The sequence below is a fragment of the Netta rufina genome (genome assembly GCF_964035555.1).
Source record: "Netta rufina genome assembly, chromosome: 2".
NCBI lineage: Eukaryota > Metazoa > Chordata > Aves > Anseriformes > Anatidae > Netta > Netta rufina.
This window is the reverse complement of record NC_140124.1, coordinates 121,251,493-121,267,833: the sequence shown is the minus strand read 5'-3', so window position 1 is coordinate 121,267,833 and position 16,341 is coordinate 121,251,493. Positions and strand designations below refer to the sequence as shown.

The window sequence follows — 16,341 nt, the reverse complement described above, 5'->3', positions numbered from 1 at the left end:
ATTTACCTGTGATTGTGAATTGCAGAGCAATAATTTTTACAAAGCCATATTTTGTGATGAAGCTTGGGAATAATTGTAGAACGGTGAATGGAGGACTTTTTATATAACAGTGGCAGCCTACTTGTAGACTAACAGGACTGTGAGAGTATATTATGCTGTGATCAAATTCCAAGTATTTTGTAACTGGGTATGTGATTTTTATGTGCTTCATGTTTACAAAAATATGCCAGGCTGGGCAAGGTCAAGAGGACTATTAAAGAAAATATGTATATTTCATCTGTTTTAATGTTTGGCTGCAATAAAACACAGAAGAATATCTATGTCTTTCTAGTGTCATTATTTTTTCCAAAGTGCGGTATACTAACTATGTGGGATAAATATTTGCCTCAGATACTAACTAATCTTATTAATTTCCAAGTTAATTATTTGAATTTTTAAAAATATAATTGAAAATAATTGAAAGTAAAATTTACAAAGAGGAGGAAACCTAGTAAGCAGAAGTAATTTTTATTTTAGGTGGTAATATGTGATAGGAATGTGCATTACTCTAAATTGTCTTTTATTATTGTGTTGTGTGTCTTTTGGAATATTAGCAACTAGGCAACTGATTTGGTCTCAGTTTTGCTCACTACATGTAATTTATATTTGTAACTTAAAATGGATGAGAAATTACTGTGACATCCTAGATGTATCTTGCCTTTGTTAAAGACACCTACTTTTCACAGAAGCTATTCTATTTTATGGTCCATAATCTAAATTAAAAGTCTAAGAAATATGTTGTGTTTATTCAGTTCTGTGCTTCAAAAGAAGCTTCCCTGAATTTTTAAGACCTCAAATAGTTTTGTATTTTCATATTGAAATACACTTGAATATAGAACTGTAATTATTAAAAAATAAAATAAGTCCCCAACATAATATCTTCATATTTTCCACATTGCTACATTCCTCCTTGTCATATCTCAATGAATGTATAAAATCTTGGATCCAGTTGTTTTTTCGGAAATCACAAGAAGAAATACCAATAAGGAAAGCAAAACTTAAATAAAAGCAGGATACTAAAATACCATTTTAATATTGAAAATTTACTACAATTTTAAGTGACTTTTCATGTTCTCAGTAATAGAAAATGTATCATATCATAATCCAGATATTTCTAAGTGAAGAAAATTGTTAAGATTGGCTTTTGGAAAGATATTGAAAATTTTCATTTATTTACTGAATGTCATTATGTAGTTTCTAGTGCTTGAAAAATTACGTATGTGTAAATACCACTATATTATACAGTTAGTTATTCTGTTGATTGGGTTACATGTAATTTCTATGAGATATGAAATAGATTTTGGCTGTGACTTGGGTTATTGTTTCACATTCATTCACAAAAATCTAGGCTTACTGCAATGTGAAAAATAAATCGATTCTATATAGTAGAAACTTTCTTGGGAATACCTGGCACATGTTACACTATGATAGCAGCTCTAATCTAGAGAGGCTGTTTAAAACAGCGTTGTCTGTATATTTTATCTAGATCTGTTTTGATCAAAACAGAGAATTTAAGTTAAGGATGAGAGTGACTTGAAGAGCTACCAATAAATTTTCAGTTTGGGCTATGACTCGTTTAAGTTGATAACTAAATAGTCTGGAAAGTAACTATTATATCCCTGTCTTTGAGATGAAGCACATTTTTAAATCTTTATCAGAAATGGAGTAATTGAAATGATTTGCACCATCAAAGTAAGGCAGAGATCAGTGTGGAGAGAACAAAGCAATATGCGTTGTAGCTGATGCTGAAGCAAATTCTTAGTTCAGCATGGTAAGAACTGAGGAAAACAAGATCTTCAGAACTAACAAGTTCAAGTTGTATTTAATTTCAAAAGCAGCTACTTAGAAGGAGAATCTGGAGTACAAAAAGATGAATGGAGAGGCTGAATTGAAACCGATGGCAGTTAATTTAGCAGAATATATACTGGAAGAAATCTAGGAGAATTTGGAGAAATGATCCTGATATATAAATATAGACAGCAATATATAATGTGCGAGCTTCAGTAATAAAGTGGTCCAGAAATGGGAGACAGGAGTAAGTTTTAGAGTGATAAACTCATACCTTGTTCTTGCTGTGATATAACAGAAGTTGCAGAAATAATGGAAATGTCAGAGATGGGCAGGAGAGAGTCACTGAGTGACCCAGGAAACTGGGTGGTTAAGTAGCATGATCTATCATGGTTTATTATCCTGTAATGTGTTTATGCTACTTGTTTTGAGTTTATAAAATAATAGCAATATGAATACTATTCTCTCTCATCTGGAGCTGTGTTATTGCTCTTTTTAAAAAACAATATTTCTGATGCCATACTGACAGATGGATACATCTCATTCCTTGCTGTGTGTAAAAAAAAAAAAAAAAATTTTTTTTAGCAAGTCCTGAACAATGCTTTCATTACTATCCTATTAGAGTAATAATATCCTCCCAATTATTTCATAGTATGTAACTCACTTTTTTTTTTCCATTTTCTTTCAATTTAATTGACTATCTGGATTTCATGATGTAATTGAAGAGGCGAATGACTTTCAAAGTCACCCTATTTAATTTCTTGTATCAAATGAAGTTAATCCTCATTATGCCTTGTGCTGAATGTAAAATTAAGGTGTACTGTATGCACATCCAGGAGCAGCAGTTGTCTGCCTGTAGTAAAGAGGTGGACAGGAATTTCCTTGAAGACAGGAGGAAGAAATAAAAAGCTAACTCTCTTTTTTAAGTATTATAGAGTATATTAGGATTAAAACGTGGTAGGAGTACAGTAAAAGAAGAAAAGAAAAACTTGTTTCTGAATGTACCTTCTAGATGCGTGATTTTGATACAAGTATTTGTATGTTTTTTGCTACAGTAGTGCTTAGTTAACATTTGCTCGTGCATTCAGCTGTTCACAAAACATTTGGTTTATTTTAAATGTTAAAAAGTAAGTCAAGAATTTCCAAGTGCTGAAGTCATTTCTGAATAAGGCTTACATTCCCGATTTGTATGAATGTTTTTTACTTTTTAATCAAATGTGTGTGTATATATATATATATATATATATATAAAAAGATAGTATTTCCATATTCCAAGGAGTTTTTAATTAATGAACTACTTTTTTTTTATTTATTTTTTTTTTTTTTTACAAAATAGCTTGTATTGCAGTGTGTTTCACTTAAATTTTCCAACTAGCTAAAGGGGAAAGTTTATGTGACAGAAATAATTATGCAATGTGTGAAGCATCTGCAGAGAAAGACCTTCTATGTAACCATAGTTCAGACAGTAAACTATGCTTGCTTTTAAAATAAAATTAAAGAAGAAACAAGTCCAGTTAGCACAATCATATTTTGAGTCTAAACTGTAATTTTTTTTTAACTTTCTTATCCTAAACTGTTAACATAAATTCACTTCAATGGAATTATATTTTTAATATTCTAGGAAAAGATGAAAAAGAGACTGAACAAGACAAAACAGAAAAGGGTAAGTAAATCTAAAAGTAACATTCTACACTTCTGGAATTTGTGTTTTCTGGGAGAACTGATTTAAATTACGTTAAATAGTAGTGAAACTTAAATAGTAAATGTGCAGTGTGCAACTGTTTTTGTAAATAGTCAAAAACTTGACAGTAAATCATTCCTCTCTTACACAGTTGCAGGCTGCTGTTAAAAACTTCAGCTGTTTCAGAACTAAAAGGCTTCAATGTCGTGCTCCCTGTGTGATGTTTCAGGGGTCGTAGCGTCACCACACAGTTCGGACATCTCGAGGATCTCAGGGTGAGAGGCAGCTGGGGCTGTCAGAACCTGTAAGCCCTGTGAGCTGCCCTCAGCTGGGAGCAGGATAGCAAGGCTTGTGCAGCACCTGGTGAACCTCATGTGGCTTGAGGGGAGTAGAGGCAACCTGTGGATAACAACACTTAATAGCTCCAGTGTATTGGAATGTAACTTGAGTTTTACCTGTGTTACTGGTTGATAAATTGTAGGTCTAAACAGATGCAGCTGTGGTGTTAGGGAAGTTATATCCATCCTCACTCACAAAACACTGTCTGGGAGAACTTGTAGGTGCTTTATAAAAACAGCAGGTAGCACTGAAATCAATCCGCTTCAGTGATACCCAGTATGGGTTAGGTAAGAACATCCAGAGGCAAGTTTGGTGGAAAAGTGAGTGGTGCTGAGTACTGAGAGTCTTGTCTTCCTACGTTGACGTTGGTGTTGGCCCTGTGCATTCCCTATCACTGCTTTGCAGAGCCTGTGTCATTCAGATCAAGTTTTGTATCTCTCCCTTGCTGTATCATTGCAACTGATCACAGATAAAAACCTCAGCGTCTGTGTGTGCATCCTTTTCACTCGGGAAGGCCTAGTGCCTGCCGTAGGTAGCTCCTCTTTTACTTCTAGGGGGAGGTAAAGGGTGTCAGTGACTGCTGGTGTCCTTTTTCATCCTCCTCTTGCTCCTTTTCATCCTCCTCTTGCTCTGACTGCTCTTGGCTTGGACTGGCGCACGCTTCGTTGGGTTAGAAACCAGCTGGATAGCCGGGCCCAAAGAGTCATGGTGAATGGAGTCAAATCCAGTTAGAGGCCGGTCACTAGTGGTGTTCCCCAGGGCTCGGTGCTGGGGCCGGTCCTCTTTAATATCTTCATCGATGATCTGGATGAGGGCATCGAGTGCACCCTCAGTAAGTTCGCAGATGACACCAAGTTAGGTGCATGTGTAAATCTGCTAGAGGGTAGGAAGGCTCTGCAGGAGGATCTGCATGAAGTTCAACAAGGCCAAGTGCCGGGTCCTACACCTGGGGCACAATAACCCCAAGCAGAGGTACAGGCTGGGAGAGGAATGGTTGGAAAGCTGCCTGGCAGAGAAGGACCTGGGAATGATGGTTGATAGTTGGCTGTATATGAGCCAGCAGTGTGCCCAGGTGGCCAAGAAGGCCAACAGCATCCTGGCTTGCATCAGAAGCATTGTGGCCAGCAGGTCTAGGGAAGTGATTATCCCTCTGTACTCGGCTCTGGTGAGGCTGCACCTTGAGTACTGTGTTCAGTTTTGGGCCCCTTGCTGCAAGAAGGACATCGAGGTGCTTGAGTGAGTCCAGAGAAGGGCGACGAAGCTGGTGAGGGGTCTGGAGAACAAGTCCTACCAGGAGCGGTTGAGGGAGCTGGGCTTGTTCAGCCTGGAGAAAAGGAGGCTCAGGGGCGACCTTATTGCTCTCTACAGGTACCTTAAAGGAGGCTGTAGCGAGGTGGGGGTTGGTCTGTTTTCCCACATGCCTGGTGACAGGATGAGGGGGAATGGGCTAAAGTTGTGCCAGGGGAGTTTTAGGTTGGACGTTAGGAAGAACTTCTTTACCGAAAGGGTTGTGAGGCATTGGAATGGGCTGCCCAGGGAAGTGGTGGAGTCAACATCCCTGGAGGTCTTTAAAAGACGTTTAGATGTAGAGCTTAGGGATATGGTTTAGTGGGGACTGTTAGTGTTAGGTCAGAGGTTGGACTTGATGATCTTGAGGTCTCTTCCAACCTAGAAATTCTGTGATTCTTTTTCATTCTTCTTTCTCACTTTTTCTCATTGTCCATTATATTTGTGTACTTAGGAATACTACTTCTGTGTTCTTTTGATGGTGTGTTTTGTGTATTTGCGTTTTAAATACAGACTTCTGGCAAGCCATATAAACATTATATTGAAATATTAAATATGCTGAATGCAAGCATTGCATTTGAAAAAGAAACATACTATCAGCTGGTTTATTTGTGAAGCAATGCTGTTATATCCCCATTTCCAATTACAGAAGGCTAGGTTTGGTGGCAGGACATACCTTACCACAGTTGATAGTAGGAAAAAAAAAAAATTGAGCTAGCTTCATTGAGCTGCTTGAACAGTAGAATAATTAGACAAGTAATAGCTGTCGCTTATGAGTGAGAAGCATTCACAAGTAAAAAATATTTTTTTGGGGGGGGGAGGGGGAGCGGGGCATTATAATTTTTAGTTTGCTTGTTTGCTTCCTTAATAGGAGTAAGAACAGAACAGGTATCAAATTTAATCACATTTGCATTGTTTAAACACACTTGTAAAAGTTGTTGAAATACAGTGGTTCCTCTACAGACACAACAGCTTGAAAGACAAGTAGCAACTTTTTAAATAGATTTTTCTCACTTAGTGCCCTTTAGAGCAGACAAAACCAAGATATCTTTTTGCTATTGGTCTGTTAGGACTTTAGTTTGTTATCTATCTGCCAAAGTAGATTTTCTGAAGGCAAGCAACATTACACATCCAAGGAAAAAGTTTGGTTCTGCACTACTGAATTGCAGAAACATGAATATGGTGTAGTTACTTAATATCTTTTAAAAATGTATATTGTGAGAGCTGATACTTTTACGTATGTCTGACAAGAAAGAAAAATCCATTATCCAGAATAAGAAATTCATACTTATTTGTTGCTATCTTAGAGATAAATGTTTGTTTTTTCTAGGCTTTCTTCCAGCAGAACATAATAGATATTTAAAATCAACTTTGCCTTCTAATTTCTGTGTTAACTGAAGCTCCTCTGGAAACTCCTCTAAAGAAACAAGCAGCCAGCCAAACCAAAACTCATATGTAGTGTACTATTACTTTCAGTTATCTCTGTTATGTACATAAGAATATCATCAGACTTTATATTTTGTCAAGGAATTGAAAGGGCTGGTGCATCTGAAAAATAATTCTTTAAAACATTTCACAGGTAGTACAACTCAGGGCATATATACCATATCTTACCATATCTTATCATATCTTATCTCAGGGCACATATACCAAATATACCATATCTTTCCATGTGATGTCTTTTTAGTTGTATTTGATCACATAGGCTGGCAAAAATTAGAAATTAAGAAGGAGCTTCAATGTTCTGCTTTGGCTTGTATTGGCATGTATTGATAACATGGATATCAAAATTGGAACAGTTGTTTACTGTGGTGAATCTGTTTCTTTCATACACTGAACATCAGTATATGTAATTATAAATATAATTTTCACTTTTCAAAACTAATGAAACATAAAAGTGAAAATAAATGCCATCTGGTTGGAGCACCAAGCTGTGTTACATCAGGGACAGAGCATACATAAACGAGGCTTAAGACAATGTCATTCCACAAGCAGCCCTGCAAGTGTCATTCTGATACCAAGGTTAATAGTCCGTTCAGTTTACTCTAGGTTAAACCTTTGAACAGGATAAGTAGGATTCCACTGATACCAGTAGAAATCTCACCTGTATGACTTGTAGGGTATAAGGAGCTATTCTTCTTGCTAAATGTAGGTTTTTGCTGTAGAGTAAGACGAATTATACCATAAACTCCATTAACAACCTTAACCATAGCTTCACTGGCTGTACATTTAACACACACATTTAACTCACCTCCAGCATGGTCACTTCAGGCTAGGTAAGCTGAGTTCCATACGAGCAAGCTCTGTTTTTAAGGGAGCTCTATTTATTTACCTAGATATTTAATTATAGTCTACATTAAATATAAGCTGTTGGCAGGATGTTGCATTTGATAGAAAGGCAGTTCTCAAAGTCCAAAAGTGCTGCAAACACTATGTTGAACTAAATTTATAAGACACTAGAATATGAGTGTGTACTTTTGTATGGAAAATCAATAACAAATAAATAAAGTCTGGTCTTGTCAAAGGGATGCTTGATTCTAGCCTGTGAATGAAGCCAAAAGACTTTATGGTGAAAGGAAGAAGAGAATAGTGAAAACACATGCCAAAAATAAAATTATCATTCTGCAATTGTTCCTTATGATCAACATTAAGTAACCGACAGTAATTTCAGACAGAAGACCCTGTAGAATACTTTTTACTGCAAGGGATATTGTTCGGGAATAACTGCAGCTAAAGATTTATTATAGTCATTAGATTTCATGGCTTTATTAGTCCCTAAAATGCCTCATTTTTTTTAATGGTCAGATTGCTTCCCCAGATAAGTTGATTACAGAGGTTTTTCCTGTTCTACTAGCACAGTTTAGAGAGATCTTTTAATTATTGTAGTGCTACTGTCTTTAAGTTGTTGAGATGCATTTACTGGGTTTTATACCTTCCAAGTTTTCCTTTATAGAAGCCCATAAAACAAGGGGATCGCTTTTGCTATCTGTAACTCACCTAATGAGCTTCCCAAGCAACTGAGCAATGGCAGAAGTTTTTCATCATCATCAAATTCTCATTCCAGTGCCCACTGAGAGACAGCACAACTGCAAAACTAATTTGTCTAATGACATGGGACAAACATGAGGAAGGAAGACAACTGTGTAAGCAAATTTTGAATTTTAGGTAAAAGCAATGGGCCTACTAATACAGGTATATTTTTCAGCCCATAACTGAAACTTCGTAACTCGGACTGGGAAGATAGGAATATTTGGGGGGAGAGGACGGTTATTAGTAAAACAGAATGTCACAAAAATCATCGAAAAACTTCAGCAGGGTGTGACGTCAGCAGGGTGTGATGATTAATCATTTCCTTGTAAAATGCCCATTCATGAGTTGCCAGTAGAGTTATTACAAAATATATGTTACAGCAGGGATAGGAGTTTGTTTAGGAAAGAAAACCTTACCTCCTCTGGAAATTGCTTTCTTAGATTTTGAAAATTTAAGATTGTGAACTGCTATAAGTAGCCTTTGCTACAAATGACTGTGTGACTGCATCATGTGGAGAGGTTTTAATTTCAGATTATATTTAGCATTGGCATCCCCCACATATCTGCTTTTGTCAATCTGGGAAAGAAATAAGTAGCTATCATTATACAGTTATAACTATATAACTATATTACAGGTTGTAATTTTTTTATTTAAAAGTTGTAAGTAAAGCTTAGCCACTTGTGTAGGTAAAACATACCATCTATGCAGCAGGACTATTCTGGTGCAGTTTTCAATTGCAAAACTGGGGACAGTGTGTCCTCAAAGTGGGAGTGAAAGCCATCATTTATCTTGAGTCTTTAGGCCTTAAGAAGGTATTTAACTACAAGCAGAGTCCTAGCTGCTTTCTGTTTTGTGTGCCAACAGTAGCAGATGCAACATGGAGGAAGCCACTGGGAATTCCCCTTGAACGTTATAATGACAATAGTAAAATAATAAATCCAATGACAGCAACTGAAATCCACTTGACGGGGTTTGTTAAATAGGAAGCAGAGTCTATCTGTCGTCGTATTTGCTACCTACATCCCCGGAGAAATTGTGACTTTGTCTCACTATTTCTAAGGAACTAGAAATTTAATTAGAAGACATGTTTAAGAAGAAATGTTAGTAAGGACACTCTTACTCACAGAGAAAGCTACTCTCTCTCTCCATTGACTGAATCCTACAGCATCCATTTCCAAACGTCAGGGCAAGACAGTTTAGCCTATGTGGAAGACTCCCTTTTCCTCCCATATCTAAGTTACAACAACCAAGGTGTCAGTAACCTTTTCCAGTGTTCAGGATAGGTCCCAGGCACCAAGCTTCAGTGAAGCAGATAAGCCTGCCCTACCACTTTAACCCTTTCCCTAGGCTCTGAACAAAAGAAAGCAAGCAGTGAAAGGGAATTAGTGCTGAGAGCAAAAGATGGAAGAAGGGAAAGGGGCAGCAATAATGAATGGAACAGAGTGAGCTAGTCTCAGGTGAGATTTCTTCCCAGCCACTGTTTTACATCAGCTAACAAGCTCACTACTACTGTTTGTAGTGTTCTGTTCCTTGACACATCTATCTTTTTATAATTATCTAATTTTATTCTGAAATATCTCATCCTGACCTTTTTTTAGAAGGTACAAGGGTGAGAGATGATTTAAGTATTTGAATGTAGCATGCTGTTTTTTTTTAAAGTAGAGATAACCACTAATTATTCCGGGACTTTTAATAGCAGCATGATATTATCTCCCACTTACTTGCAGTATCTTTTCTCAGGATCAAAACTCAGATCATGCTCAGAATAAGTCAGTAAGGTCAGAACAATTCATGTTACATGTTATGCTAGAAGTAAGTCATCCTTTAAATGATCTTTTCAGAAAACAACTAGTTGAAGTCTTTATAGTGTGGGCAGTTAGAATTCCACTTAAAAGGAACTTGCTCTGTTAAAATGCCACATGCACAGTATACCTTCAGGATTAAAAAAAAAAAAAAAAAAAGTTATATTAATTATGAAAGGTGATGATGATAATTTTCAATATTTTTGTCCAATTCTGGCAAATAAAGTATCAATTGTTTTGAGATGTCAGGCTGATCTCTAACCAATCAGGTCAGCAGTGTTCACTTTTTTAGGAGAACGAGGGTTTCCTTAGCGCAACTAATTGCTTTGTTATTCAGGCAAAAGTGTGAAATGGAAAGCTGACTTACCTTCCTCTTTGTAGAGCCTAGAAAGGATTCATTTAATCCATTACAAAAGTGTTTCTGATATATTTCTACCAGTTTTATATTTCTTTGGACATAGGGCCAGATGTAATCTTTTTTTTTTTTTTTTTTGCCATGTACTAGTCATCACTTTTCTCATATGTTATTCCATGTTACTTCCTGTAATTATATTGGTTTGTATGCACTTACCATGCTGACATAATTAAAATACCTGGCATTTTATGCCAATTTCAAACCTTGTGTTTTGCTCAGTTATACAGAACCATGCACTCATTTAAAGACGTCTGTCTAGAAATTCTAGAAAAGCTTCATTCTTTGATTGCTGTTTCTTCAGGAAAAACTTTGGATTAAATATTGTAAAGGAATAAGAAATTATACTTCCATTGCAAGTCTGTATATTGGGTTTACGTGGCAAGATTTTGGTAGTGGGGGGCTGCAGAAGTGGCCTTTGTGAGAGGAGTCCAGACGCAGCCCCGTATTAGATATGTGCTCCAGGCACGCGGCAGCAGTTCCCCTGTGGTCTGTGGAGAGGCCCCTGGTGGAGCAGGCTGTCCCCCTGCAGCCCATGGGTCCCACATGGAGCAGATCTCCATGCTGTAGCCCATGGAGGAGCCCCCGGTGGAGCAGGTGGATGTGGCCTGGAGGAGGCTGCAGCCCATGGAGAGCCCCTGCAGGAGCAGGCCCTGGGCCGCAGCCCCCATTCCCCTGCACTGCTTGGGAAGAGGAGGTGGAAAAGGGTGCTTGGGGGGAAAATGTTTTTGGTTTGCTTTTAGTTTCTCACTTCTCTGTCTTGTTAGCAATAGGTAATAAATTACATTAATCTCCCTATGCTGAGTCTGTTTCACCTGTGATGATATTTGTTGAGCAATCTCCCTGTCCTTATCTCAACCCTTGAAACCTTTCCATCCTATTTTCTCCCCCTTTCCCTTGGAGGAGGGGGACTGAGAGCAGTCGTGGTGTAGCTCAGCTGCTCAGCTGAGTAGAACCACTACGTTCTGTGAATAAAATCAAAGTTGCAAAATGATATGTCTGATGCTATTTGTCTGGACAATTGTGGAAGAGGAAAAGATTAATCTGCTTCAGATGAAGGCTTACAGAACTTGATATTTTTAATGCTATTGCTTTTTGTTTTGTTTTTCCCAGAGACAGTTAATAATAGCACCTGTAATTGAGATTGCTTTCCATCACAAGGCACTGTTCTTAATCATTAAAAGCTTTTCTGAAGTTTTATCATTGAGATGCAGTTTTCCATCCAGAAAACTCATTTTGGAAATGCCTTTCTAAAAATTAATTTTGGAAAATTTCAAGGAAACGATTCAGTCACCTAACAAGATGATTTTTTTTCATCAAAAGATCGAAGTTTCTTTGATCTTTTTTTCTGATTGTTTAAATGAAAAAAAGTATACTGTAGAAGGTGTATGTTTTCTTTCCCCAAGAGTGTTTAGTATTAACTAAAAGTACTAGTTCAAACATACACATGCCATCAATGAAGATACGTTTGATTTTGGTCACTAAATTTCATTATCCTAGTCCATTTGCTGCTACACCTACGCCCGTCTCAAAGTGAAGGACATATTCCAGTCCAGGTATTTAGACCTGAGCAGGTTTTCCTGTGATACTATTCCTTCTGAGCATTGAAGCTTTCTGTGAGGTCAGGTACTTAAATAAATGAAAGAATCATTTCCTGATTCTTTCATTGTTCACACTACTGACTTCCAAAGTGTGGAGAACAGATAGGATGGGCTTCAGTTCCAAATTAGGACACACGTGTACAGATGGTGGCTAAACTGTGTTATATGTAATGGTCATCTACATGTATGCAGTCAGTGGAGCCTTCAGCTAACTACATAGTAGGTATTTACATTATGCTGAACTCATTTTTCAGGCTCTATTAACTGTAATGACAAGGTTTTTACAGGTTCTACTACACAGAGAGACCTAAATTTAGTTGCCTAAACTTGAAGCTGTCACTGCGTTGGTGACATCATCAAGTAATAACTAAAGGAATGAAGTTTTAGCGAGAGTACAAAGAGTTATGCCATCAGGTACTGCTGCGGAGCTTGTATTGCTTCTTGCTCAGGATGTAAATTGTAGATATAATCACAGTGCTGTATTACGTGTAGAAACAGGTGAAGTGTTTCTTGCAAAGGGTCACTTGTGTTCTAGTAGCACCTTTTGGTGTGGGGCACATGCGACATTATGTGACAGGAGAGAGGCTTTGTCACTTACATTCATCGTTCCTTAGGTCATTCTTCTGGCTCCTTATAGCCTTAATCATTTTTCTGAAGTATGCAGCTGAGAAAGAACAACAGTAGGTTGGTTGGTCGGTAACAGCAATCTGAGGCAACAGAGTTTAGGGGAAAAGACACTTGAAGAGCATGAGCAACGTGTTCTTGCTTGCACAAATGTAAAAAGTTGCTCCCTGCCTTTACCCTAGACGACTAAACAAAGTATCTTTGAACAATTCTTTGAAAGTAAGTGATTTGATCTCCTTTAATCATTTAGTTACCTTTTCTTTATTTTTCTCTTGCTGACTTGTGGTCTTAGAGAAGTGCATTATTTTTTGTCCCGGTTTTAGTTAGGACAGAGTTAATTTTCTTCCCAGTAGCTAGCTGGTAGAATGTTTTGGCTTAGGATGAGAAGAGTGTTTCTGTGTCCTTTGTAGAAAAAGGCTGCGACTGCTTTTGCTGATGACAAAGAGCCTTTCAATTTAAAACATAAGCCATATCATATATTTTTAGCTTTCATATGCCAAAATCGGTACATAAAATAGCTATTTCTTTATCATTCGTTTGATAACATTGTAAATTATTATGTTTATCACTTCCAAAATATTTTCCATCTAATTTTTGTTTGTTTATTTTTTTTGTTTTGTTTTGTTTTGCTTCTTTCCCTTGCCTTAATACAGAAGGGAGATAATCAGATTGCTTGTCATCACTGGCCATAGTTTATTCTCTATTAGGAAGAATTCATTGTGATTTCTTGTGAGGCTTCTTCCTGTCTTGCTGGTTTAACAGTGGAAACTCCTTTCTCTGAGGGAGACCTGAGCAATCGTATGACAGCAATCCTAGGTAGAAAGTGTATCCTTGCATCCAAGGCCATTACTGAAAATCCTCAGTATTATTCTTGCAAGACCATAGTATGATATATAAAAGAATTATTACCACTTCATTGCTCAAACAAATTTGGACTATCAATCACCCTAGCAGTTGTGTGATTGTGGGTTTCTTCATATATATGGTGAAATGTGTAAGTCATGGGGAAAATAACTACTTTTTTTTTTTTCCTATGAAAACAGATAAGTTTATTTCTTTGTAACAATGGATTTAATATATTGGGTCACATCTGCTAAAAGTTTATTACATTAGAAGGAGGCGATGTATAATTTATTAAAATACCCCTGTAGGGAGATAGCAGGCTATCTGTTTAATATAGAGGAATGCTTGATGGTTATACTGAAAGCTCCCAGGTGAATCCTTTAACATAGGAGTAGAATGGGTAGATGAAAATATTTGCTTGTTATATAATGTTTGTTGTGTTATACTAGTGCCTAGCAGCTGAATAATATTTATGTTAACAGCTCCATTCCAGCTTTTCACATTGATCTCCTGCTGGTTTAGAGTCGATGTAAAATTGTACTGAAAATGGGAAAATAATGCTTCTTGGTAATGGAGGGTGACAAAAAGATTCTTCCAATGTGTCACTAAAATCGGACATTAGGGGAAAGATGTCTTACTTCTGTTGCAAGAGACTTGTAAGAGTTTACACTCACTTTGTCTCATCTCCTTGTAAACTGAGGCATTGTGGAAATAACTGTCCTACAGGCAGTTAGTTTCTCAGGGAGAGCTTCTTTCCATCGCCTCACAGGAACCTCACTTTTACCATGTTTATGTTTGAGAAAGACCAAATGACTGTGTGTCTTTCCATGAATGCTGAAAGTTAAAAAGCTGACAAACAGCTGTCCTCTCTTACTGAATGCACAATTTCTGTGCAATGGTCTAGTTTTAGATAAAAGATTTTGATTCATGCCATGGGAATTGGCTTTTTAATGTTGTTTTGCATTATTTCTTGTATGTACAGCCTCATACTTAGAGAACAGGAACTGAATGTTTGGTTGTGATGTCCAGCTGGAAGCTCCCTAGACTGTATAGTCAGGGGAACTGGCATGTCTCAGTTTTCCTGCTAACAACAGATCGCAGTTTCACTTGGGTTGGTTGAGTTCAAAGATGCTAAAAAGCCCTTAGGGAGGCTTGCTTTTATTGGCTTTTGGGGCTGGTACTCCCAGGTTCACTCACAGATACTTTTGAGAAAGCCACGCAATAAGCAATGGTTGAATGAGCAATAGTTTCTCATTTCAGTAAAATGAGGTGGAACGTTTTTAGATATTTTTTTTTCTGTCCTAATGATATCATCAGCAACTTCTGATCATACCTGTTAGTCACTCTGTGCTCAAGGTCCTGGGGTGGAAGAATCCTTGTTCTCATGATGAGAGCTGCTTCTGTGAGTTCTGGGGGAATCAAGGGGTATGAGTACTTGAAACAAAATAATGTCATGCTCCTTAGTTGTTGTTATCTTTAGCTGCATGAAAATGCAATAAATCCGTCACTTTTCTTTCAAGTGGTTAATATTAAAGTAAGAAATAGCAGCCACAGTCTAAAATGCATTTCTACTACATTGTGGAATGAACAGAAGACATGAAAATCATCTGTATTATCTCAATTGATAGTACTATACTAAACAACAGTGCATTTCATTCAGTGTTCATCTATGTTCACTAGCACAGAGTTCTTATATACACATTTCAGTGTGCATTTGGAAGGTACTTTCCAGAAACTTTGTTTGGAAAAAGAAAAAGAGTAAAGTAAAATCTCTCCAGTCAATTTGATTCCATAATAACTGCATTCCTTAAGTACATTATTCTGTGCCTTAGTAGAAATGCTCAATTTCAAAGTCTTTGAGTACAATGAAATGCTGAAGTGTTTAGGGGAGGAAAATAAGTGCTTTAAAGCATACTATTTGATGGTTTATTCTGAAAAAGGAGTAAATTCCTGTACTTCATTTTTTCTTTCTTACCTTCTTGGTAGCTAATGCCTTGTAAATTTACAGTCACTTCTATTATAACAAGGATCAACAAGGGTAAAACAATCCTAATGCAGTGCTGCTTTAGCACCTTTCCTTTATAGATCCTAAAACATTTTATCTTTAAAGCTTCATACAAACTTTGTGGGTAAATGAAATTCAGTAGGATTACTTCAATATTGCTTTTTTTTTTTTCATCTGCCTCTGAAAAGCAGAAGTATCTGAACTATTGTGCAGCGTTGGTATGCACAAATACAGAGGTAATGCAAGAAAAACTCTTTCAATGCAAAATTGTAACTTACCTGCAAACTGAGCTCAGTGCTGAGCATGACAGTGGAAGTCTTACATAAAAAGAACCAAAGGTGGTCATCACAGTTTTTTTTTGAAGTCATACAGAAGCAGTTCAGACTCGTGAGTCTCTCTAATGCTTAGGATGGGCTAGTATTGGTTTAGCATTAATGAAAGCCTTAATCTTTGTCCGAGTTTTTTTGTGTAGATGAAACGATTTGTCTGTTTAAAGCTCAGCGTAGGATCAGTCTTGTAGAGGAAGTGTCATTTACTGAATCATGAGCACAGCTTCCAGCAGCATGTGGCTGTTCTTCTGATCCCTGAGCAGTGCACCTGAAGATGTAGGAAGAATAATAAAACATGTCTAGTTATAATACTTTGTAGTGGATGTCCAAAATACTTGCATTACAGCAGTTTTGTGATGTTAATTTGTATGGTGTTTGGTTTCAGTTTCACATGTACCAGTTATGACATTCCCTGTTTAAACTCTTACGAAGATAATAAATTACATCTTTTCATGCAATTAATAACACTTTTCAGAGAGGAGAAAAAAGCATAATTTAAACAGAAATACGTGCTACTAATTACAAATATTCAAAAACTAGAAGTTACTTGTGTTAGAGAAT

The 16,341-nt window shown here is 37.0% G+C and overlaps 1 protein-coding gene across 1 annotated transcript in view; it reads left to right on the top strand.

Moving 5' to 3' along the window:
* LOC311206393 (aspartyl/asparaginyl beta-hydroxylase-like) overlaps positions 1 to 16,341 on the top strand; it is a gene marked incomplete at its 5' end in the record, with an annotated part of 73,980 nt that overhangs the window by 20,014 nt on the left and 37,625 nt on the right. Inside the window, one exon of the mRNA XM_084281673.1 lies at positions 3,449 to 3,490. Coding sequence (XP_084137799.1) covers positions 3,449 to 3,490 — 42 coding nt within the window. The remainder of the gene's footprint in view (positions 1 to 3,448; positions 3,491 to 16,341) is intronic.